The sequence below is a fragment of the Giraffa tippelskirchi genome, chromosome 2 (genome assembly GCF_054371585.1).
Source record: "Giraffa tippelskirchi isolate mGirTip1 chromosome 2, T2T-mGirTip1v1.2.pri, whole genome shotgun sequence".
In the NCBI taxonomy this organism is placed as follows: domain Eukaryota; kingdom Metazoa; phylum Chordata; class Mammalia; order Artiodactyla; family Giraffidae; genus Giraffa; species Giraffa tippelskirchi.
This window is the reverse complement of record NC_137276.1, coordinates 111,270,328-111,295,323: the sequence shown is the minus strand read 5'-3', so window position 1 is coordinate 111,295,323 and position 24,996 is coordinate 111,270,328. Positions and strand designations below refer to the sequence as shown.

The following is a 24,996-nucleotide window of genomic DNA, read 5'->3' as shown; positions in this document are numbered from 1 at the left end:
AATGTAGATCAGCAACTATATTTGAAGTGAGGGTGGAGGAGGGACCTGAGATCCAGTCCCTTGGCTGTCTCTTAAGGCAGAGATCAGCATTTGCCAAACTTAATGAGTTTTTGCCTGAGTAGGTGCTGCTTTTCTGGTAGGGGGATGTACGTGGGGCCCTGACCTGACCTGCATTCCCAGTATTTATGGTATCTTTATTTGGAGATATTAGCTGAAGTGTAGGAAAATCTGAATTGCAAAATGTTTCCCTTCCTAGATTTTTTTTTCAGGATAAAGTCCATCAAGATCTAGTTCTGCTGACTTATGAGATGAGGACCTTTATTTTAGGTGGCCCTTCAAGGGCACAAAGAAATACTCTCAGCCTGTTGGCGGCAGCCTCTGGCGGGGGTGGGGGCCGAGGGTGGTGGCCCATGAGAGCTGCCAGTGGTCTCTGTCAGCCTGTTCCCTGGGGTCTCGGTGGACTCCTGCCCCTGGAGCAGGAAAACTGAGTTTGCCTTTCCCAGTGCCTGTGAGGCCTGCCCATCCCTGCAGCCACTTACAGACAACCGCCCGTGTGCTGATATGGAGCTTCTAGTCCAGACAGCGTCCTGTGTCGACATGTGTGAGCTGAGGAGTCAGCAGGGTAGGCAGAGGCTTCCTGGCCACTGGGTTTCTGCTGAGCATGTTGGTCTAGAGGAGCTTGATGTGATTGTGGCCAGTGTGTCCCTGGCGGGTCCACTCTGATCCAGTTTCCTGAGGGTCGTTCGTGCAGGCTCTGTGTGGAGTCCCATCCTTCAGTCTTCATGCTGTTGGACGTATTTTTCTGTTAAGTTTATGTGTGTGTTAAGTGGTGGCTGGTGTTAGTTGTGTGTACCAGGCTCTGGGCCCTGGGTGTGCTGCTGCCAGGACTCAGGCATGTCAAGAGCATCATGGCAGTTGGTGTCGTGTTCAGGCATCTTCACAGAGGAGCGAGAAGGCTAGTGTGTGCTGTGCTTTTGTTATGCACTGCTGCACCTGTGAACCTTCTGTTAAGAGTTTTGTGATGTGACCAGATATTCCCAGCATCTTTCTCTGTTGTTGGCCAAGGCTGCTGGAGGTGTGGGAAGAAGCTTTCTCTGGCTTCTGGGTATGTCCTGCACACCTTCCACAGCATGTTAAAGTACAACCATCTCCCTTAATTAATTCACTCAAATGGTACAACTAAATGATTCTTAGTGTAGTCACAGATATATGACTACAACCTACCAATTTTAGGACATTTTCAGGACCTCAGGAAGAAACCCTGTGGCTCTTCACCCCCCTGTTTTCCCTCCCCGAGCAGCTGCTGGTCTATTTGTGTCACTGCATCTTCACTACTCTGGACTTTTATTTGAACAGAAGATCATGTAATGTGTGGACTTTTATGACTGACCACTTTCACTGAGCATAATGTTTTAAAAGGTTCATCTATGTTATAGCTTGTCAGTACTTAGTTACTTTTTTTGACTGAATCATGCTCCATTTTGTCAATTTATCACAAATGTTTGGTTGTTTCCACTTTTTGGCTATTATGAATAATGTTGCTATAAACATTTGTGTAAAATATTTTGCGTGGCGGTGGCCTTGTTTTCATTTCTGATGGGTACATATCTAGGAGTGGAATTTCTAGGTGCCTCAGACTGAATGTTTATTCTCCCAGATTCATATGTTAAATCCTATCCCATGTGATGGGGGCTAAGCAGTGGGCTCTTTGGGAGGTAATTAGGTCATGTGCCAGAACCCTCATGAACGGGACCCCTGAGAGCTCCCTGCCTTTCCCACCACATGGAAATACACCAAGCGTAGCCAGCTGTGAGGCAAGAGAAGAGGGCCCTCACCACTCGGCCTTTGTTAGCACCTCATCTTCGACTACCTACCCTCTGGACTGTGAGGAGTACACTTCCATTGTTTATAAGCTACCCAATCCATGGTCTTCTGTTAACAGCAGCGCAGATGAACTGAGACACTGGGTCACATGGTTTCTCTGCATGTAATCATTTTACAAACCTGCTGGCTGTTTCCTCCACGTGATGGCATCGTTTTTCACTCCCCCAGTAGTGTGTTAGGGTGTGATTTCTCCACTTCTTCACATATGTATTGCTCTGACTTCTTGATTCTTGCCATCCTCATGGGTGTGAAGAAGTATTTCACTGTGGGTTGACTTGTATTTCTCTGATGACACACGTATTGAGCATCTTTTCGTGTACTTCTTGGCTGTTTGTATAACTTCCTAGAGAAGTGTCTATTTTGATGCCTTGTTCATGTAAAAAAATTTAGTTATCTCTTTATTATTGAGTTGTAAAGTTCCTATGTGTGTTCTAGATACATATAAGAACTTTATCAGATATATGATTTGTAAATTCTTTCATTCTGTGAATTGTCTTCACTTTTTTGCTAGAGTCCTTTGAAGCACGAAAGTTTTAAATTTTGATTAAGTTCAGTTTATTTTTTCTTTTGTTGCTCATGGTTTTAGCATTTTGTTTAAGAATATCCAAATCCAAGGTCATAAAGATTACCCCTATGTTTTCTTTTAAGAGTTTTATAATTTAGTTCTTCTATTTAGTTTTTTTCTTTGATCTGTTTTGTGTTAATATTTGTATATGATGTGAGATAATGGTCCAGTTTTGTTCTTTTACCTATTATTACCCAGTTGTCACAGTGCCACTTATTGAAAAGATGATTCTTTTCCTATTTGTCTTGGCACCTTTTCAAGAAAATTAGTTGACCTTGGAGGTATGGGCTTGTTTCTGGATTCTCAGTCCTGTTTCATTGATCTGTTTATTTTTCCATTTGCCAGTAGTGTCTTGATTACTGTTGCTTGGCAGAATGTTTTGAAATGGTAAGTGTGAGTTCTTTTTCAAGATTATTTTGACTATTTGAGTCTCTTGTGAGTCCATATGAATTTTAGAATCAGCTTAACAATTTATACAAAGAAATCAGATAGAATTGCAATGCATTGAATCTGTAGATCTGTTTAGGGGGAGAATTGCTGTCTTAATGGTGTTATGTTTTCTGATCCGTGAACATTGTATGATTTTCTCATTTATTCAAACCTTTTAAAAGTTTATTTCAGTAATATTTTGTAGTTTTCAGGAAAGAAACTTTGAACTTTTGTAAGCTGTATTCCTAAGTATTCTTTTTGATGTGTTTGTAAATGGCACTTTTCTTTGATTGCTCATTGCTGGTATATATTGACAACTGATTTTTGTATATTGACCATGTATCCTGTCACCTCATTGAACTGGTTTATTCCAGTAGGTTTTTAGGGGATTCCTTAGGATTTTCTCTGTAAAATATGTCATCTACAAATAGAAGTGTTATATTTTTTCCTTTCCAATCTGGATCTTTTTTATTTCTTTTTCATGTTTAATTCCCTTGCTGGCACCTCAGCACAGTGTTGAGTAGCAGTAGGCATCTTTGTCTCATTCCTCATTAAGGGGAAAGCTTTCTGTATTTTACCATACAGTCTGATGTTAGCTGTGAGTTTTTCATCGATGCTCATTATCAGATTGAGGGAGCTCTCTTTAAAAAAAAAAAAGGCTAATTGATTTTTTTAAATAACATAACAAGCAAAAGAAACACTGAAAACTTATTGCTGCCATACTTAGAGCATACAGTGACAGTTTTATTATAACTATGCAATATATGTAAGTTACACTTAAAACTTGAATGTTTGTGTCTTTACTTTGATTCAGTTCAAACTATTTCTCATTTCCTTTTTGAGTTCTTATTTGACTCCTTGGTTATTTAGTCATGTGTTGTTTAACTTCCACCTAGTTGTGAGTTTTTCCTGCTATTGACGTTTCATTTCTGTGTGTCCGAGGAATGATCTGACAACTATGAACAATTTTATCCTATTAAATGTATTAAATGTTTATTTTATGGACTAACATATGGTCTGTGTTCCATGTGCACTGAGAAGAATGTGTATTCTACTGTTGGACAGAGTGTTTTATTGATATCTATTAGGTCTCGTTAGTTTGTAGTGGTTTTCATGTCCTCTGTTGTTTATTTTCTGTCTAGTGCTATCCAGTGTTGATACTGAAGTCTCTTCTGTTGTTGGGTTGTCTAGTTCACTTTTAATTTCTCCACATTTTTCCTTCTTGTATTTTTTCTGTTATCATGTTCCTATATGTGTTGTTATATACTTCCAGTGGTAAGATATAACGGTTTCCATCCTGTTTATGTAATTTCCATTCCTTCCATTTATCATTATGAAATAATCTCTTTATCTTTAGTAACGTCAAAAATTTTAATGTTTATCTTATTGATATAGCCATTCCAGCTTTTTTTGTGGTTGCTGTTTGCATGATTTATCTTTTCCCTTCCTTTTACATTTAATCATTTTTATCTCTGAATCTCAAGTAGTCTCCTGTAGGCAACATTTAGTTGGGTCAGTTTTTAAATACAGTATGACAATCTCTGCCTTTGATTGGATTGTTTAATCAGTTTACATTTAATAGTATTATTGCTTAGTTGAAATCATATTGCCATTTTTTGTTTTCTATATGTCTCATGTCTTTTTTGTCCCATGATTCCTCCTTTAGTGCTTTCTTTTGTATTAAATTTATATTTTCTAATGTAGAACTTTGCTGGTGGCTCAGATGGTAAAGAATCCACCTGCAGTGCAAAAGACCTGGGTTCGATCTCTGGGTTGGGAAGATTTCTAATGTAACATCTTAATATCTTATTGTTTTACCATCTGTAGTCCAATATTCCCACCCACCTCTTTTATGCTGTTATTAGCAAATATATTACATCTATGTTACATAGGCCCAGCATTACATTAAATATATATTAGTGTATATACTTCTTTAAGTTAGTTATAAGAAGTAAAAACCATGCATTTTTACTGTGTTTTAACTGTGGAAAATTCTGAAAGAGATAGGCATACCAGACCACCTGACCTGCCTCTTGAGAAACCTGTATGCAGGTCAGGAAGCAACAGTTAGAACTGGACATGGAACAACAGACTGGTTCCAAATAGGAAAAGGAGTACGTCAAGGCTGTATATTTTCACCCTTCTTATTTAACTTATATGCAGAGTACATCATGAGAAACGCTGGGCTGGAGGAAGCACAAGCTGGAATCAAGATTGCTGGGAGAAATATCAATAACCTCAGATACGCAGATGACACCACGCTTATGGCAGAAAGTGAAGAAGAACTAAAGAGCCTCTTGATGAAAGGGAAAGAGGAGAGTGAAAAAGTTGGCTTAAAGCTCAATATTCAGAAAACTAAGATCATGGCATCTGGTCCCATCACTTCATGGCAGATAGATGGGGAAACAGTGGAAACAGTGGCTGACTTTATTTTCCTGGTCTCCAAAATCACTGCAGATGCTGATTGCAGCAATGAAATTAAAAGACACTTACTCCTTGGCAGAAAAGTTATGACCAACCCAGACAGCATATTAAAAAGCAGAGACATTACTTTGCCAACAAAGGTCCGTTTAGTCAAGGCTTTGGTTTTTCCAGTGGTCATGTATGGATGTGAGAGTTGGACTGTAAAGAAAGCTGAGCATCGAAGAATTGATGCTTTTGAACTGTGGTGTTGGAGAAGACTCCAAGGGACTGCAAGGAGATCCAACCAGTCCATCCTAAAGGAGATCAATCCTGGGTGTTCATTGGAAGGACTGATGTTGAAGCTGAAACTCCAATACTTTGGCCACTTCATGTGAAGAGCTGACTCATTGGAAAAGACCCTGATGCTGGGAAAGATTGAGGGCAGGAGGAGAAGGGAACGACAGAGGATGAGATGGCTGGATGGCATCATCGACTCAATGGACATGGATTTGGGTGGACTCCAGGAGTTGGTGATGGACAGAGAGGCCTGGCATGCTGCGGTTCAAGGGATCGCAAAGAGTCGGACACAACTGAGCGACTGAATTGAACTGAACTGATGTTGATAATTACATAATTACTTTTACCAGTGGTCTTTGTTTTCTCATGTGGGTTTGAATTACCATTTAGAATTACTTGCTTCAGTCTAGAACATTATTGAGTGTTTCTTATAAGACAGATCTGCTAGCAACAAATTCTCTCAGATTTGCTTATTTGGGAAGTCTTTATTTCATCTTCATTTCTGAGAGATGGCTTTGTTGGGCTCAGGATTCTTATTTTTCAGTGTTTTCATGCAGTGCTTTGAGTATGTTGTCTTACTCCCTTCTGGCCTTCATTATTTCTCTGAGAGTCAGCTCCTACTCTGACTGCAGCTTCCTTGGTAAGTGCCCAGATGTTTTTCTCTTGTAGTTTTCAGGACTTTTCTCTTTGTATGCTGTGGTAAAGAAGATGTCTGGTCTTCTCTCCAACCCCCATTCCTAGCACAGAGGTTCTAAACCCTTGGGATTCCTGAGGGTCAGGAGTCATTGTTATGCTAGGGGCGTGACTCCCCTGTGCCCCTCCTTCAGCATAGGATGGGGCTTGGTTCTGGTACCAAAGACTAGGCATAGGAATAAAGGTTTGGGGTTTTCAGCCATGTCACCCCCAGGGAATGGAGAGGGCTAGAGACTGAGGTCTTTCACATAGTCAGTGATTTAATCAATCATGCCGACATAATGAAATTCCAATAAAGACTCAGTGGAGCTTTATGGCTGGTAAACATGTTGATGTGTGTGTATGACAGAGGCAGAGAAGCTGGCTCTGAGTTCACAGGGAGACTGTGGGAAGCTCCCCACCCTCTGAATTTATATCACTTTGATCAGAAGTGAGGCTGGTGACTTCCGTAAAGACAGTCTTGAGGAGGACTGAGCCTTGAACTTGTTGAGTCCGAGACAGACTCCAGGTGGTTAGCCTCAGGATTGATGTTGACTCTGACTTTGCTTTACAACAGTGTGTGTGTTTGTGGGTCTCAGGATTGGTGCTGGTTCTGACTCTGTGCTACTGCAGTGTGTATGTTTGTGGGTCTCTGGATTGGTGCTGGCTCTGACTCTGTTACTACAATGTGTGTGTTTGTGGGTCTCAGGATTGGTGCTGCCTCTGACTCTGTTACTACAAGGTGTGTGCTTGTGGATCTCTGTGTTCATCCTGCTTGGAGTTTCTTGAGCTTCCTGATGTATGGATTTTTGGTTTTCAATAAATTTGGTAATGTTATGTTATTTCTTTGATTTTTTTTTTTTTTTTGCCAATTTCTCTCTTCTTCTGATACTCTGTTTTGCATATGTTGATGTGCTTAATGGTATCATGCATTTTTCTGAGGCTCTTCATCTGTTTCATTTTCTCTCTCTGGTTTTTGGCTTCAAGTTCAATAATTCTTTATTCTCCAAATTAAGACCTACTTTTTAGCCCCTGTAGTGAATTTTTAATTTTGTCTATTGTACTTTTCGACCTCAGAATTTCTGCCTGGTTCCTCTTTGGTCGCTTCTGCCTCTCTGCCCTTTTTCATTGGGTGCCTTCTTTTGCTTCTTTAATGGCACTTCCTTCTGTCCTGTGAATGTGTTTATGATGGCTGTTTTGTCAAATCAAACATCTGGTTTGCTCTCAGTCAGTTTGTGTTGTCCACTTTCTTTTTGGTATGGGTCTTCCTTTCCTCCTTTTTTGGCTGCTTCAGAATTTTTCATTAGAAAATGGACATTTTATTCTATTTAAACGTTTTAAAACTGAGGTATAACTAGGATGTAACAGTATATTAGTTTCAGGTGTACAGCATAAAGATTTGATATGTATCCTGCAAAATAAGCACTACAATAAGTCTAGTTAATATCCATCACTGTATGCAGTTAAAAGTTTTCTCTTGTGATGATAACTTACACGTCTAGTATCATTAGCTGTAGTCACCACACTGTACATTACACCACCATGACCATGACTTACGTATTTTATAACTGGAAGTTTGTGCCGTTTCCCCTTCTGCCTCTGACAACCGCAGTGTGTTCTGTCTCTGTGAGTACTCTGTGTACATCCTAAGTTGCTTCAACTCTTTGTGGGGACTGTAGCCCACCATGCTCCTGTATCCATGGGATTCTCCAGTACTGGAGAGGGTTGCTGTGTCCTCCCTCCAAGGGATCTTTCTGACCATATCTCTAAAGTCTCCTGGACTGTTAGGCAGGTCGTTTACCACTGGCACCACCTGGGAAGCCCTGTGTCCTGGGTTCTTTTTTGTTTTGCTTTGTTTTGTTTTTGATCCTACATGTAAGTGAGATCATACAGTATTTGTCCTTATCTGTCTGACTTATTTCACTGAACATAGTGTCCCCAAGGTCCATCCATGGTGCAAACAGCAAGATTTCATTCTTTTTATGGCTGAATAATAAACCGTGTGTGTGTATGTGTGTACACATCATATTATCTTTATTCATTCATCTGTTGATGGACATTTAGGTTGTTTCCATGTCTTGGCTATTCTGAATAGTGCTGCAATGAACATGAAGTACATATATTTTTCCATATATCTTTTCCAGTTAGTGTTTTCATTTCCTTTGGATCAATACACAGAAGAATTGCTGGGTCATTCTATTTTTAATTTTTTGTGAAATCCCTATGCTGTTTTTCATAGTGCCTGCACCAATTTACATTCCCGCCAGCCATGCTTAAGGGTTCCCTTCTCTTCACATCCTTACCATGCACAAGGGTTCCCTTCTCTTCACATCCTTACCAATACTTGTTATTTTTTGTCTTTTTGATAAGAACCATTCTCATAAGTGTGAGGTGATTTCTTGTGATTTTTAATTTGCATTTCCCTGAGGACTAGTGACATTGAGTATCTTTTTACATACTTGTTGGCCAACTGTATGTGGTCTTTGAAAACATGCTGAGATCCTCTGCCCATTTCTTTCTCGGGTTGTTGCTCAGTTATTTTCAGTGATAGTCAGGGGAGAGGTGTGAACTGCTCTGTAGCTGCATCTGCTCTGACTGGCTCCTTTGAGGGAAGCATGTCTGAGGCTCTGACCTCAGGGGCGCCCTTTGGCTTCTCTCTGCTGGGTCTCCTGCAGTCTCACTGCTCACTTTGGCTGCACCTCAGGTCCCCACCACCTCCTGCTCTGGACAGCTCCTCTGTGCTCTGTTACAGCGAGGTGGGTGCCTGTGGGAGGGTCTCTGGTCCACGGCTCCAGAAGCTCCTGTAGGCTCACAGTGTCTCATGTCCTGTTCTTCCTGCAGGGCCTCTGAGCCGGGCTCTGGAGCGGGTGTAGAGGCCATGACAAGCTTCTCTCTGAGTGGCACCCACTCTCAGAGCCAAGCGCTTGCTGGGGGGTGGGCAGCAGCCTGGGGTCTCCTCGTGCATGAGCAAGGCCAGGTGAGCCTCTGTCCTTCGAGGTGGGCTGCATGGAAGGAAGGAGCCTCCTCTGGGGCCCACTCCTGGGGAGCCTCAGGATGAGAAGCACAGAAGCCCAGCCCTTCACCAGGGGGCTGGGGGAGACGGGACTCTGTGCTAGCAGCCAGCCAGGGGCCTGGGGGCTGTGGTTGGGTTCAGATGCAACCAGGGCTTGCTTGCCTTTTGTACATTTTCTTAATTTTGAGTTAATGAATTTCATTTCTGAAAATGATGATGGAGGGGTGGGAGTGCGTGAGGTAAAAGTCTTGTGTTAATTCCATGTTCTGGCATTCATCTGGCTGAATGGAGAGAGGACGCTCCACTGCCACACTGTGATTGCGGCGCAGCTCCGCTCCGAGGTTGGACTCTCGTTTATCATTGCTGCTGGCATCAATCGTTTAAAATCAGCATTTAGAATCAGTGCTATTGAGTGTATTTTTCTGTCTCCAATAACTTTCAAAGGGAACAAGGGATTAAGATGTGAGGTTATTTTCTTTATTCATTGTTATTTCCAGCTCTTACAGATATCCATGAATCTTTTTAAGTTTATTTTTGCAGTAGCAACTTAGAATACTGCCGTGACCTGTAATCAGTGGCTTCCTTTGGTCTGAGTTTTATATGTTTGTTTTGTTTGTTTTATATGTTTGTTTACGCAATTTGGAATTCCTCTGTTTTAACACTTAGAACAAATTAGGTTAGGTTCTTACTACTATTTTTAGTTGTATCATTACAGATACTTAAAATTTTAGTATTGCTCATGATTATACGGTTGTTATATACAGTTAATGATTAGCTTGTCATCTCAGTGTGGGAGTGGAGAATGGAACCTAAATTTCTGGTAGGATTGTGGACAGTTCTGAGGGGCACCTGGTGGGTGCTCCACCAGCTTCCCTTCCTGCTCCACCCACTGCAGCCGGCTCACTGGCACCCCTTCTGACTGTGAGAGCTCAGTGGCTTGGCTCTGAGGCCACGGCTGAGCTGGCCTTTTCTTGGGACAGAGGCCCACGGTGGCTGGACAGGATGGGCCAGGACAGTGGTGGTGGTAGTGGTGCCATTGGCTCAAGAGAGGTGGAAACAGCCCAGTACCCAATGCAAAGGCGGGGCTCCAGCCCTCCCACTTCATCAGTGCACCAGAGCCGCCTCCTCCCTGGTGGGCCAGGGAAAAAGGGGGGTTGCTCACAGGAAGCAGGAAGGCCAGCTGGAGGAGAGCAGGAGCCAGCACCCCAGCTTCCCTCGGGCCCGGGGCCCACCTGGCTGTGCTGCCCCTGGCGAGGCCACCTCCTCCCACGGCTGCTCCCGGAGGGCTACACGCTTCACTGCAGGAAACCTGGCCTCTGAGAAGAGCTGTTTTTGCTTTTTCTCTACCTAAGCCTCGTTGATGTATTGGTTATCTGATAATGTTGGGTTTTGTCAGCTTTTTATTCCCATTGCTGTGACTGCAGAGGGTATTCAGAGGCTGCAGGAAGTGGGGTGAGCAGATGGAATTTTCCTTTGGGTTCTCGCAACAGGTTAAGTTCATCTATCTAAAATATTGCTAGCAAAAAACCCCCCATATTTTGGATTTTGGTTGGCAAAGTGAAGGCCTGTGTTTCTTCATCGGGATTGCTTTTTCCAGTTTCTCTGTGGCACCTTTGTGTTCATGGGATCAGGCTGCTGTAACATAATACCAGGGACTGGGGTTTAAACAGCTCTGGTGAGGCCAGCAGGACACTTCCTGCTGGGCTGCGTCCCATCCCATTGCAGGGCTCCACCTGCAGGGCCTTATCAACCCCCACACCCCCACATACCATCACGTCCCAGTTTGGGATTCCAGCAGGTGAATTCTAGGGAGAGACATCCATTTAGACCATTGCCTTCGATGGGCCGAAGAACAATTTTTCTTCCTTCGGCAGGCCTTCTGGCCCCAGAGTTTACCTGTTACTAAAGCTGTCAAGCACTCAGTGGCCAGTGTGCATTCACATGGGCAGTTAATGCTCCTGCTGGATGGGTCCTTTCCAGCACTTGGCAGACCTGCTGCACAGTTTGTATCGAGAAAGGTTGTAGTGGGCAGTGTGTAGAGGTTCTGATTTTCAGTTCCATAAGCACTCCACATGTATAAATGATGTTTGTTTTCATCAGGCCTACAAGATTGTGTGAAGGTTGTAATTTATACTAGTTACATAAATTAAGTCATCATTTAAGGATAATTTTTATTTCGGCCAAACAGTTTGTTAAAAAATTTGGTGTGGAAAGGAAAAATTTGCTTTTCCCCACTGTAATCCTACTCTGAATAAGTAATTGCCACAATTAATTACCACTACAGTTAGCCACTTAGTTTTCAAATAGCTCTTAAAAGGACATAAAGTGGAAGTTTTTTAGAAATGAAATGATTGAAAATGCAATTTAAAAACTCTGAATGAATGTATTGTGTTTGGTTCCCAAATATGCAAAAGCAGAGGACAAGTTGTTTTGTTTTACGTCTCATCACTGTCTCTGAATAGCTTCTGGTGTGTTAGATACTAAACACACCGAGAGATCTCTGTGTTCGCTTCCTGAGACAGTGAAGCACAAAGAAGTCGGGGACCTGGAGTGTAGGCGGGCAGTGCTTGCAGAGAACCGGGAATATAGAGGGCTGAGTGCTTGCGGGGGCCTGGGAGCGTAGACAGCCGAGCGCTCCCGAGGAACCAGGAGTGCAGAGGGCTGAGTGCTCACAGGGAACCGGGAGTGCAGGCAGCCAAGTGCTCATGGGGCAGCCGAGCACTGGCCTTCTCCCCCCTGAGGTGCTGGGTGCTAACAAGGTGGTACCAAAGCAGGTGCAGAGACCCACCCACCTCTCTGGGGACAGTGTCTACCACCCTCCTGGAGCCTCCTGGAGATCTCAGTTCACACCTCATGTGGTAAATAGATTTGCTGGGGACTTTTTACCAGCTTCAAGACTCTTAATAACACTTTCTGACTGCACCCTAAAGCTAAACAAGAGAAAGAAAACCAAAGGAAAAAAGGGCGTGTTACCGAGCAGACAGTGTCCTGGGCAGCAGGGGATGCAGAGCTGCTGGGTGCTGTCTGTGACAGAAGATCCAAGTCCTTTCAGGCCCAGAGCCCACCCTTCTCTCTGGTCCAGAACCAGAAGGCTTGCCTGACAGGGTCTTCTCCTGAGACACCCGGGCTGAAGACCTAGTCATATGACCGGCTTCTCCCACATACTTGGAGAGCCTTCCCAAGTCAAAAGATTCTGTTTTGTTTTGCCCATTTTCCTACTAGGTTGTTTGATTTTTTTTTAAATTGTTCTATAAAACTCTTTATATTGAAGACTTTAGATTTTTATCATTATACATTACAGTCTTTCCTAGCTAAGTAGCTTGTCTTTTTGTTTTTCAAATTTGGAAAGGACTGTGAAGTATACAGTTACAAGAAGAGTACCCATTTCTCCCCTCCCCACCATGAATTCTGCTCTCAGAAGTTACCACTGTTAATGTTGAAGCTCTTTCTCAGGATACTTGCCTGCAGGTTTGCGAGCTCAGTGCTTGTCTCACGTTGCAGTGGGACCCTGTAGAAAGCAATCTCCCTAGAGACTGACCCCTGTGCATGTGAACTGTTTGCTCTTTGCTACTGTGTTTCAGAGGAAGGTGCTATTCAGAGCGGTCTTTTCCATTGCATCAGAGAGATGTTTCCCAGGGGGCAGGGTGAAGTATGTTTTATTGGACTTGTTACCTGTGGGTTAGATTTCTGGGTACGCACTTGCCTGCCCTCAGCCCCTGGAAGACGCCACTTGTCACGGCCTCTGTTGCGGGTCAGATGTCTGCTTACATCTGAGGCTGCATTGCTGGACATATCCCTCTCTGCAGTGTCCAGGCGGGCACTGTCCTCCAGTGGCTGAGAGCTGTGGTCCCCACAGTGGGGACCTTTGTTCTGAACTGGGGGCTGCTGCTTGTGGCCACTGCACATCTGCCTTTTATTGATTTTCCTCACAAAACTCTTCTTAACTGCATTTATATCTTGAGTGTCTGAGCTCTGCCCTGCACCAGTTTCTATCTGGTGACTTTCCCTGTTTCTCCTCCTCCCAGAAAACTCAGTATCTGCTTGGCAACACCTCATGCTCTTTCTGCCCACTATCTGTCTTTTAGTTTCCTGGGGCCGCCTCCTTCCGTGGCCCCTGCCAGTCCACCATTCCAGGATGCCCTGTTTCCTGCTCCTTCCAGCAGAGACACATGATCTAAGACTGAAAATGTACTGAAGGGGGTGTGATGAGTCTCATCTCTGCCTGCCACTCAGTTCTCCAGTTCACAGCTCTTGCTCCTCCTTCTAGAGGTCCTGTCTGCATATAATGTGTAAACACAGGACGTGTCAATGTGCACACATGTACAAAGATGTCACATGTACAAAAAATGAGCATGTGAGTCCCCAGATATGCATGGACAGCTGGTACCATGTTGGTGTCTAGCTGGTAGGCTGGGGTTAGTACCCACAGCCCCTTCTGCCTGCCTAATGAAGCCTCAGTTGAGGTCACTCCCTCGGGATTCCACAGTGCATTTTCCTGCTCATGCTTTTGGCACAAAGATGCACTTGGCTTTGAATCAGGAACCTCTCTCTTCTCTTCTATCAGCATGAATAATTGAGTTGACTGTCAACTGATTTGGATATTGAAAAGATGGAAACATTGTTGCACAAGTGGCCAAACCAAGAACTCAAAGTTTAAATAGCAGTTGATCAGGAACATTTTTCACATTTTAGAACTAGTACATGTGTTTGTTACTATTAGCAAATGCAGTTGTAGCATCACATACTCTACAACAAGTGTGTGTCTTCTTGTGCTCTGCGGGTGAGTCACTTTGATCTGTGCATTCCCACTGAGGAGCAAGTTCACAGCAGACCATTGTACAGTACGTAGTTTTCAGAGCAAGCCACGTGAAGCCTTAGCTGTTTCTCTACTTAGTCTAAGAAGTTTCTGTAGAGTTTACTGCTGAGTGCCATCCTAACAGATTAAAACGGTCAGTGGGATGAATGCAGAGCCCCTATCTGGGGAGCAGGGTGGTAATCAGTTGTAATCTCATAGTAACTTCTAATGATCCTTGTATTTACATGGTATCGACTGTAATGTTTCTTTCATTTAGAATTTTGTTCAGTTGGTTCTTTGTTTTCCTTGGTGAGTCTAGCTAAAGGTTTGTCAATGTTGTTTATGTTTTCAAAGAACCAACTCTTAGTTTTATAAATCTTTTCTGTCATTTCCTTGTTCTCTATTTATTTCTCCTCTTTATCACTCTATTTTACTAACTTTGCACTCAGTTTGTTCTTCTTTTTCTCATTCCTTAAGGCATACAGTTGTGTTATTCGGGATCGTTATTTTGTCTTGTGAACTTCTTTCTTAGAACTGCTTTTGTTGCATCCTGTAAGTTTTAGTATGTTGTGGTTCTGTCTCAAGATAGTTTTATTTCCTCTTTGATGTCTTTGACTTGTGTGTTGTTCAGGAGAGTGGTGTTTAGTTTGCATGCATTCATGAAGTTTCCACTTTTCCTCCTCTGATGGTATATGTTGCAGTCAAAAAAGATACTATGCTTACAGTCTCCTAAATTTGCTCAGACTTGTTTTGTGGCCTAATATATGGTCTATCATAGAAAAGGTTCCATGTGTGCTTAAAGGAATGTGTATTTTGCAGTCACAATATAGAATGTTCTGTATGTGTTTGTGAGGTTCATTTCATCTGTAATGTTGTTCAGACTGTTTCCATATTGATTCTCTTTTTGGATGATCTGTATCTATTGTTGAGAGTGTAGTATTAAATTCCCTAGCTATTATTGTACTGCAGTTTCTCTTTTTAGCTGTTAGTAGTAGTTGTTTTGGCTGCACCATGCAGTTTGTGGGATCTTAGTTCCCCAACGAGGGGTCAAAGCCAGGCTCTCAGCAGTGAAAAGGCTAAGTCCTAACCACTGGACCACCAGGGAATTCTGTTAATTTCTGCTTTATACATTTATGTGTTCCATTGTTGGGTGCATAAATATTTGATAACTGGATCTTCTTGGTAAAACTGACCCCTTTATCATTATATAGTGACCTTCTTTGTCCCTCTTCACCATTTGTAAAGTCTGTTTTGTGTTACATAAGTATAGCTATCCCTACTGTTTTTAGGTCACCATTTGCTTGAAGTTACCGTTTTACATCCATTCACTCAGGCTATGTGTGTCTTTAAAGCTAAAGTGAGTCCCTTTGTAGGAAGCTTAGAGTTGGGTCTTGTTAACCAATTACAGTTTACATATATTTTGTGTATCCAAAGACAGATTACTGTAGTTGGAATTGTTTTTAGTACTTTTTTTCTACTTTTAAATTAGAGTTATAAGTGATTTATGTATCACCATTACTGTATTACACTCTTGAGTATAAATTTACCTGTACCTAGTGAGTTTAACTCTACCTTCATGTTTATTTTCACTCAGGACTCCTTTAAGCATTTTTTGTTAGGCAGGTCTAGTGCTGATGAACTCCCTCCACTCTTTTTTGTTTGGGAGAGTCTTTATCTCCCCTCATTTCTGAAGAACAGTTTTGCTGATACAGAAATCTTGGTTGATAGGTTTTTTCTTTTGTTATAATATCCTATGGTAATTATAATTCAGTAAGTAAATAAATAAAATGTTTAGTAGTTAAAAAATCTTTTGACTATATCATCTCATCCTCTCCTGGCCTGAAAAGTTTCTCTTGAGAAATCTCTCCATATTGGGGTGAAGGGTTTCTTTGTATGTAACTACTCTCTTTCACTACTTTCAAAATTGTCTTTGAACAATTTAATTATGTGTCTCAGTATAGATCGACTTGGGTTCAACTTATTTGGGGTCCTTTGGTCTCATGGATCTGGATATCCATTTCTCCCGCCATGTTTGAGACATTTTCAGCCATTATTGTTTTAAATATACTTTCTGTCCCTTTCTCTTTTATTCTGTAATTCCAGCAGTGTAGATACTGTGTCTCCTGATTGTGTTCCACAAGTCCCTTTGACTTTTCTTCATTCTTTCTCATTATTTCTTTTTCTTCTTCTCTTACTGGATAATTTCAGATGACTTTGTTTCTCTGCATTGTCAAGTCTATTTTTGACCATCTCTATTAAAGTTTTTGTTTTGTGATTGTGTTTTTCAGTTCTAAGATTTTTTTCTTTATGGTTCCTATTTGTTTGTTCCATGTGTTGTTTTCCTAATTGCATTTAGTTATCTTTGTGTTGTTGTGGTTCACTAAACTTCAGTAGGGTTATTTTGAATTCTCTGATAGTTCATAGGTACCACATTTCTTTAGGATCAGTTATTGAAGCTTTATTAGCTCCCTTAGGTGTCATGAAATTAAAAGACGCTTACTCCTTGGAAGAAAAGTTATGACCAAGCTAGACAGCATATTAAAAAGCAGAGACATTACTTTGCCAGCAAAGATCCGTCTAGTCAAGGCTATGGTTTCTCCAGTAGTCACGTATGGATGTGAGAGTTGGACTATAAAGAAAGCTGAGCACCAAAGAATTGATGCTTTTGAATGTGGTGTTGGAGAAGACTCTTGAGAGTCCCTTGGACTGCAAGGAGATCCAACCAGTCCATCCTAATGGAAGTCAGTCCTGCATGTTCATTGAAGGACTGATGTTGAAGCTGAAAGTCCAATACTTGGCCACCTGATGTGAAGAGCTGAGACATTTGGAAAGACCCTGATACTAGGAAAGATTGAAGGAAGGAGGAGAAGGAGACGACAGAGGATGAGATGGTTAGATGGCATCACCGACTCAATGGACATGAGTTTGAGTTAACTCCGAGAGTTGGTGATGGACAGGGAGACCTGGCGTGCTGGGGTTCATGGAGTCGCAAAGAGTCAGACACGAGTGAGCGACTGAACTGAACTAGGTGGTGTCACATTTGCCTGCTGTTTTGTGATTTCAGGCTCCAAAGCCATCAGAGTGACTCCGGGAAAAGGCACTTGACAGGAGAGCTCTGGAGATGCACTTCCTTTTCCCCATCCCTCCCTTCTTATTACTGTGTTTCTTTGAATCTAAGGTGCCAGGCATCAATTATATCCTGATTTAAGAAATGAAAAAGTACAAAGTCATTTCTTAGAATCTACAAAATGTGTGGTAGTGCAGCCTCCCCACCCCTCAGCACCCCTCCACCCTCGGTTGGGAGCCCCATCGACCTGATCTGGTTTGGCTGAAGTTACTAAACGTGGGTGACTGTCTTCAGCCACATGGAGACTACCTGCATCTGATGGGAGAACTCAGTGTGCAGACACACAGATAAGGAGATGTGGGCCAGCTTCTCTGCTGAAGTGTCAGTTTCACAACCACTGGGTGACACAACTGTGAGCTGTGTATTCACTGCATCAGGTCTGATCTTCTCTTAACCTTTCATTAGGTCCCAGGAGCGAGTTTCCGAGGCTGGAAAGAAGTCACTTCTCTATTTAACAAGGATGACGAGCAGCAGCTGCTGGAAGGACAAAAATCCCCCAAGTCCAGAGCGTGAGTAGCCGCTGTCCGGGGAGTAGGCATTCCAGAGACGGAGGGCAGGGCCATGAGAGGGGACGAGAAGGGCTTCCTCCCTTGTGAGGAGATGGAAATGAGTTGTTCTAAGTATAAGCACTTTGAAAGACTGTAGAAAAATGGAAAAAAATTTTAAAAAGTTTCTCGGACCAGTTCTTAAACTTCCAGCTGTAAACTGAACTTAGAAGCCTTAAAGCAGATAGTAGCCACATGTTTAAGGTGGGCAGATGGCAGTTGTTCCAGAGAATCAAGGAAAAACCCAGTTAAAAATGCAAAGATTGACTATAAACTATACTTACGTGCTGACAATGCTGCTAGTTTATTATAAATATTTTGAATTTAAAAAATATATATTTAGGGAATTCCCTGGTTGTCTAGTGGTTAAAACTTGGTGCTTTCACTGCTGTGGGCCTGGGTTTGATCCCTGGTAGGTGAACTAACATCGCACAAGCCGTGTGGCATGGCAAACAAAAAAATGTATTTAAAGATGAAAATATAAGTTTAAGTTTGAAAATATAAATGGTGTTGCCAACAGCGGGTGAATCCTGGGGAATCTGACCATAGAGAGGCTTCTCCTCCATGGACAGGGCACCTTGGCAGCACTCAGGGCCCATGAGAGCCATCCAGTCCTCCCCCTCCTCTGACCACGTGATTGTGCCCTCCCCACCCTCTCTCTGAGGACTGTGTAAGTCAGTCCTGTGGGCTGTCTGGATGGCAACTAACAGGCCAGCGTCTCCTGGGGGCCTTGAACCTATGCCTGTGTTCTGCCTGTCAGTCCAGTTAAACAGGACTTGGAAGGTTGGGCCTATGTTCTGGGGATGCTCTCGGCAGCTAGGCCAGGGGACCCACAGCCAGGGCGCTGTGTCGTTGGTGGGGACCCACTTCCAGTTGGCTGAGTTTCCTCAGGGCACACAGTGCTCTGAGCTCTGAACATCTGAGGCTGCAGCTGAATAACCCTGTGGCAAACCGACTTGGTACATGGAATAATCTCTGTTTCTGAATCTGAGATCTGGGGCTTCTTTTCTCACATATCTTCAGAGACAAGCTCGGCCTTCTGTGTGCCTTGAGACAGTTTGCTTTTCTGTCTTCTATCTGATGCTGACTTTGCTTGAGTTTTGCCAAGTGGTGGTACGTTAAATATGGCATTCACAAATTTTATTAATCACGTGTCCTGACTGATTTTTCCATATTAATATTCAGGTTTGACATATATATCTGTTGGAGTTTATTTATAAAATAAACACAACCTGACACCGTAAGATGACTGATCACCAACACTTAACTCTTTTGTCTCCTGTAGTACTAACTTTCGATTAAAAGAAGAGTTGAAGACAGAGAAGAAGTCGGGATTTTGGGACAATTTGGTTTTGAAACAGAACATACAGTCTAAGAAACCAGATGAGATAGAAGGTTGGGAACCTCCAAAACTTGCCCTTGAAAACGTGGCAGCAGACTCGGGCGGCCCTGTGAGTGACTGTGTGCCTTGGCCGGGCTGGCAGGAGGACACCAAGGGCTCGACCAAGTACACCAGCCTGGCCAGTGCAGGGAGCAGCTCGCGCTGGAGCCTCAGGTCGGCCGGGAAGCTGGTCAGCATCCGCCGGCAGAGCAGAGGCCACCTGACAGATGACTGGGAGGAGCTGGAGTGACTGCCCAGCCCCCACATGTCCTCACACCAAAATCTGCCTGATCGTGCACCTTTGTATCTCATCTCCTTCACATTCCTAGAGTCTGCGGTATCATGGTGTTTATTAGTACAGTGTCCCATTTGGTCTTTCCCAGATGAAAATCACAGAGAATCTGCTCTGTGCTGTTTCATTTGGCTTTCCTCTTCAAATGTCAAGTGAGGAAATTCCAGGCATCCTGTGATTTCTCAGTGGACACGCACAGGGTCCACCTGTCATCCGCATGTTGCTGACCTTAGATGGGAAGTTCACCGCAGTGGGGGTTTGCTTTTTGCCACAAAACTGTCTTTCTGTGTTCTGAGTCGCAGTTCTGTGTTCTGTGACTTGATCCCTGTCTCTGCATGTAGCACATACCTGTATTCTATGACACAAGAATGTAGCAGCCACACACTTCTTTTCTGTTGCCAGAAACCTGCAATCCAGGTGTAACGTGAATCTTCCAAAGGTTACATCACGTTGTGCTAGCTCTTCGTTTGTATTAAACTGTAAAATATGCAAGCAAATTAAACGCTAGAGAAGTGAAGGCTGTATCTGATCCCCCGAAATACACTGTCTACAAACACAGCTTCACCTCCCACAAGCGTATTAGATGGTGACAGTGCTCCCATCTTGAGGTTCCTGAACTTTTAAATACTGATCTTTCTTTTCTTCTAAAAGTTCTCTTATTTTGATTGTAGACTGAAGAATGCTATAAAGCATGGATCAGTTTTAATAACTTGACTCTTAAATTTGTTTGGAAAATATTAACTTGCTTGTTAGAGTTGAAATTGTAGGTAAAATGCTGAAAGTGCCTCTTTTCTGTAACACCCAGGGTTTTGTTTTTTCAAGTGAGACTGTTGGACCCTGAGAAGCTGTGTGTTGTGGCTGATTCAGGAGCATCACTGAGCATCTCTCATGTCTCCGAACCTGCTTGTCTCCTTAACAGAGTGGGCCCCAGGTCAGGTACGCGGCACGTGTGTCCTCAGCAGGACAGACCCAACCCACAGGAGGACCACGTGTCTCTGAGGTCAGAATAGGTGTAGGGGTTTTGGTTAAAGAGAAAAATGTCCAGTTACACTGAGCATTCCTCTCTTGTGAAAGCCAGTCTTCAAGGTATTCAGTGAGCAGTTCTGTGCTGTTCCACACAAGGGGTGTCATTTAGCATTTCTGTGGGCTCCAAGGGGAGAAGGGGGTGACAGAGTGCCTGCCTGTCACCTGCCATTTCTCAGTCAATCATCCTGTGTACACTCTGTCATCTAACTACCAGCCGTCTAGCTACAATCTACATGTGTCATCTAACCATCTGTGTCTGTCATCTGTGTAGCGTCTGTCAAAATCACCCATCTCCTTCTCTTTCTAATAGACAAGTTTACTTCACCGAGCCTTGAAAGGGGGACATGTGAGTGGTGGTAAAATCCTATTTGTGTTAGAACCTTGAAGTGGTTAATAGTGGAGTTGAAAGCCGTGTTTCCTCAGGTAAACAGTTTAGCTCATTGACTGGAGTCCTTCTCCCTAGAGACACTTGCTGTGACTGAGATGAGCTGGCTGAAGCAGGAGCTTCAGGCTCATCTCGGGCTAATCCTGTGATGAGGTGCAGGGAAGGGACTCTGTGTTTGAGGTTCTGGGCAGAGAGCTCGGGGTGGGGGGCAGGTGGGACAGCCTCCACATCGGGGAGCCTGTGCCGGGGTGCTATGATGCTAAGTGCCTGCGATCCCCTTGGGGACACACGTGATGCACAGCTGGCAGAACGGCCCCTTATACCACTCATTCCTCACAACTGAATGCAAGCCAGTGGGGTTGGATTATGCACGTGAATAATACTTTTCTTATCTACAAACATTAATGTAAAAATGAATTTTTCTTCTGTTGTATCTGATTAAAATAACTCTGGATTTTAATATAAATATTTATTGGTGTGCTTTGGGGGAAAGATATTTTTTTCTTGATGGAATTTACCAAAGCAACTTTATTTTGTTCACTGGCTGATGAGAGAGTGGGTCTGTCTAAATTCTGTAAACTGCACAGCTTCTCTGAAGAGTGAAGTGTCTGCTCTTTTGACTGTTGTTTTGTCATTAACAGGAAAGAGATTGGTTTTAAACAAAGTTGAATTTATCCGTAATGCTGAAGTTTTTTAAAAATAAAAACATGGTTTATATCCTGTTAGTTTGCACAGTTATTGACATCTGCTTCTGACGACTTAGACCTGATGACATCTTCTCAACACTTTCAGTGTCTTTCAAGATGCCAATGAAATGTGTGGATTCATGGATAAATGACCAACTTCAACCTCAGTCATCAAGATGTAGCTTTTACATATGAATGGCCTTCGGACGCTGTTCAGAGTAATAGGCGCTACCAGTGCCCGACGTCTGAGCCGCCCGCCCTGGGCCCTGCTTTTCTCCAGTCACTTGAGGAGGGGGAGCTTGAAGCAAGCCTCCCCTTCAGCCACCGGCCTGAGTAGGTTCTTTAATTGTCTTTTAAGGTTTCATCCTTCTTTCCAAACAGTGGCCTCTTGGAGAGAAAACCTGACTCCCCTTAGGACCTGGGTAGCAACTGTGGCGCTGTCTCGAGCCAGGTGATGAGCGCGTGTCCCACCAGCCTCCTTCCCAGTGGTGTGTGTCCCAGGCAGCCTTGTCCTCACCCGTCTGGCGGTCTGGCCCCTCCCTCAAGTCCTGCTCTGCTCTCTCCGCTGGGGGCCTACGGCTCTGTGGTAGCCTCAGACCCCCACCCTCGGGTTCTCACTCACTTCACCAGATACTTCTGATTCTTGTACAAGCAAACGACCTTCTCTTCTCTCTCCCACTTTACTTCTAGCCATTTAGCTTCTTTCCAGATTTTATGGTTAAGTCTCAATTGATCCTTGACTGAACAAAAGATAGGCAGGACACTATTTAGATTAAGCTTTAAGATAGGAATTGGCTAAACGTTTTGTAACTGATAAAATAGCCCAAAAGGGGGTTCAGATGATGCTAAGTGACTGACTAAGGGAGCAGCTGCAACTTGCTGTCTGGCAGAAGTGTGGTTCTGGTGATGGATGGGAGGCAAGGAGCCCTCTGAGGGGCTTCCGTGGCACCAAAGACCGATACCACCACTTCCTGTAGTTGCTTCTTCACCACGAGTGTCTGAGGGGTCTGCAGCCTGCACGTGATGCTGTCGTGGTGAGTGCGTGTCCCCACAGCTGTGTTCTATAGTTTGTAATTGAGTTGTGTCCCATCCTGTCCCAGCCCAGTCCAGTTGGTGCTGGCCAGCTGCCAGACTGTTCAGCCAGTTGAATGCACTTGTTTTCAGAAAAAGCACTACTATAACCTAAATGTCTTTCAGTTCATATTGTGAAGAGTCTGTGCCCCAAAGGACACAATCAATAGAGTGAAAAAGGCAACCTAGGGAATCAGAACATTTTCAAGTCATCTAGCTGATAAGGGCTTAAGTGTCCAGGGCTATAGTAGTTCCTTCTACATTCAACAACAAAACCACATACAACTCAATTAAAAGGCAGGCAAGTTCTTGAACAAGCACAGGAAAAGATGCTCAACATCACTCCACGACAGAGAAATGCAAATCAAAGCCACAGTGAAATACCACCTCCCACCCGTTTGGATGACTATCACACCAAAAACTCAACCCCACAACCTAACAAGTGTTGGCGAGGACAAGGATGGAGAGAAATGGAACTATTCCACACTATCAGAGGCAGCACCATCTTACATTCCCACCATGGAAAACAGTATGGTGGTTCTTCAAAATATTAAACATGTATTTACCACACGGTCCTGCAATTCCACTTGTGGGTGTATTTCCAGAGAGTTTTGTATAGCATATTCACAGCAGCTCAAAGTAGGGGAGCATCTCCACATCAGCAGGTGATGAAGAAGCAGAATGTGGAGGACAGGTAAGCCCACAAGGGAGGGAAAGCCTAAGCCGCACTACAACATGGATGAGACAGATACTAAAAGATTCCAATTATACGGCGTGTCTTCAGTCCAATCCAGAGAAACAAACTAAAACCACCAAGTGCAAGGCTGGTTAAGCCAACAAGTCAACACGTGACTACTTCTGTGGGTGCAGAAAGGGACTCAACAAAACCCAACACCCTTTCATGTGAAATGCCCCAACAACATGGGGCTGGAAGGGAGCACCTCACCCTGAGGCACCCAGCTCGCAGCACACCCACAAGTGAAGCACAGACAGTCCCCAGGGACCGCCATCCACACCCATGGGGGTCTGGCGGGAAAGCTGGCAAGGAAGGAAAAAAGGGTATCCCGCTGAAAGAAGGTGATGAGCCCCCCTCATGTAGAGATTTCACAATGTACCTCCTCATCCCAGGGAGTCTACAAAATACCACTAGATCCATTTAGTGATTTCAGCAAAGTTAAGAGGACTTAGCTGGTGGCTCTGACAGTAAAGCGTCTGGCTACAATGCAGGAGACCTGGGTTCAATCCCTAGATCGGGAAGATCTTCTGGAGAAGGAAATGGCAACCCATTCCAGTATTCTTGCCTGGAAAATCCCATGGATGGAGGAACCTGGTAGGCTACAGTCCACAGGGTCGCAAAGAGTCGGACACGACTGAGCAACTTTACTTTTTCTTTCTTAAGAGGATACAGAATCAGTGTACAAACACCTTACATCTTGTTTGTGTATGATTCTAAAAGTGGCATTTACAGCAAAACTAACACCAAACCCTTCAATACTGTCCCTAAAGGAGACGTGATTCTCTGTGGACAGATCTGAGCATGCACAGCAGACTGTGAAACCCCGAAAGCAGCTCCTGTGTCGGCTGCAGAACCTACTGTGGCTCCTCCTGACTCACAAGTCACAACCCGAGTGGGAAAATGTACCTCAGTGCCAAGGCAGACACCATGGATGTGCTGACAGTGCTTCCTGGGGGTGGGGCTTCCCACAGGGGTGCTGTGGGTCTCCTGCAGCTGTCCAGCAAGCACAGAGGGCATGCAGGTGACACATCATGGGCAGGGAACCACACTCAGGAATGCCACAAAAACCTGCAGCTCAGGACAGTCCCCCTCTTCCTGATCCATGCCATTCGATCGTCGGTAAATGACTGGTCAGGGCCCAGGGACTGTGTGCGTGGTCTCTGCCCCTCCCCCACTGCACCCCAGTCACGTCCCCTCCCCACACAACTGCTGGAAGTCCTGCCAACGTCTGTAGGTGGGTTCCAGTCCAAGCACATCTACTGCCTGTTGAGATGGGCTGATTAATGGGGAACAGCTACACATGTCTCCCAAGACTTTTTGTGTTGTTGAGGAGAAGAACTCACTTCAAGAGGTTAATGTCTTCTTAAGAAATTAACACAAAAAAGACCAACACCCCAAAAGTAAACACACATTAGGTAATTTGCCAAAAGTAAAACAGAACAGAGATAAAAGCGACCAGCAAGCTTTCAGGAGAAACGCCCTCCCTCACAGGCTCTTCAAGCATCCGTCTTCAGGGAAGAAAGGCGCCACCACCCGCTCTCACCACTGCTCTGCGAGTGTTCCTGCAGATTTCTGACTTGCTTCCCAGGCTCTGCTTCTTGTTTGACGTGAGGAGACCATCATCAAATGGATGTAAGCACCTGTGTAGTGTTGCTGAATACAGAGTGATTCTTTCCAGCTGCATGGTAC

The 24,996-nt window shown here is 43.8% G+C and overlaps 1 protein-coding gene across 14 annotated transcripts in view; it reads left to right on the top strand.

Moving 5' to 3' along the window:
* The window catches only part of TDRP (testis development related protein), a 41,420-nt gene extending 19,884 nt beyond the window's left edge, over window positions 1-21,536 (top strand). For all 14 annotated transcript variants that reach the window (XM_081574358.1, XM_081574359.1, XM_081574361.1 and 11 more), the window contains 2 exons: window positions 17,591-17,694; window positions 19,016-21,536. In XM_081574358.1, the coding sequence (XP_081430484.1) occupies window positions 17,591-17,694; window positions 19,016-19,361 (450 nt within the window). In that variant the 3' untranslated portion in view covers window positions 19,362-21,536. The remainder of the gene's footprint in view (window positions 1-17,590; window positions 17,695-19,015) is intronic.
* The last annotated feature ends 3,460 nt before the right edge of the window (window positions 21,537-24,996 follow it).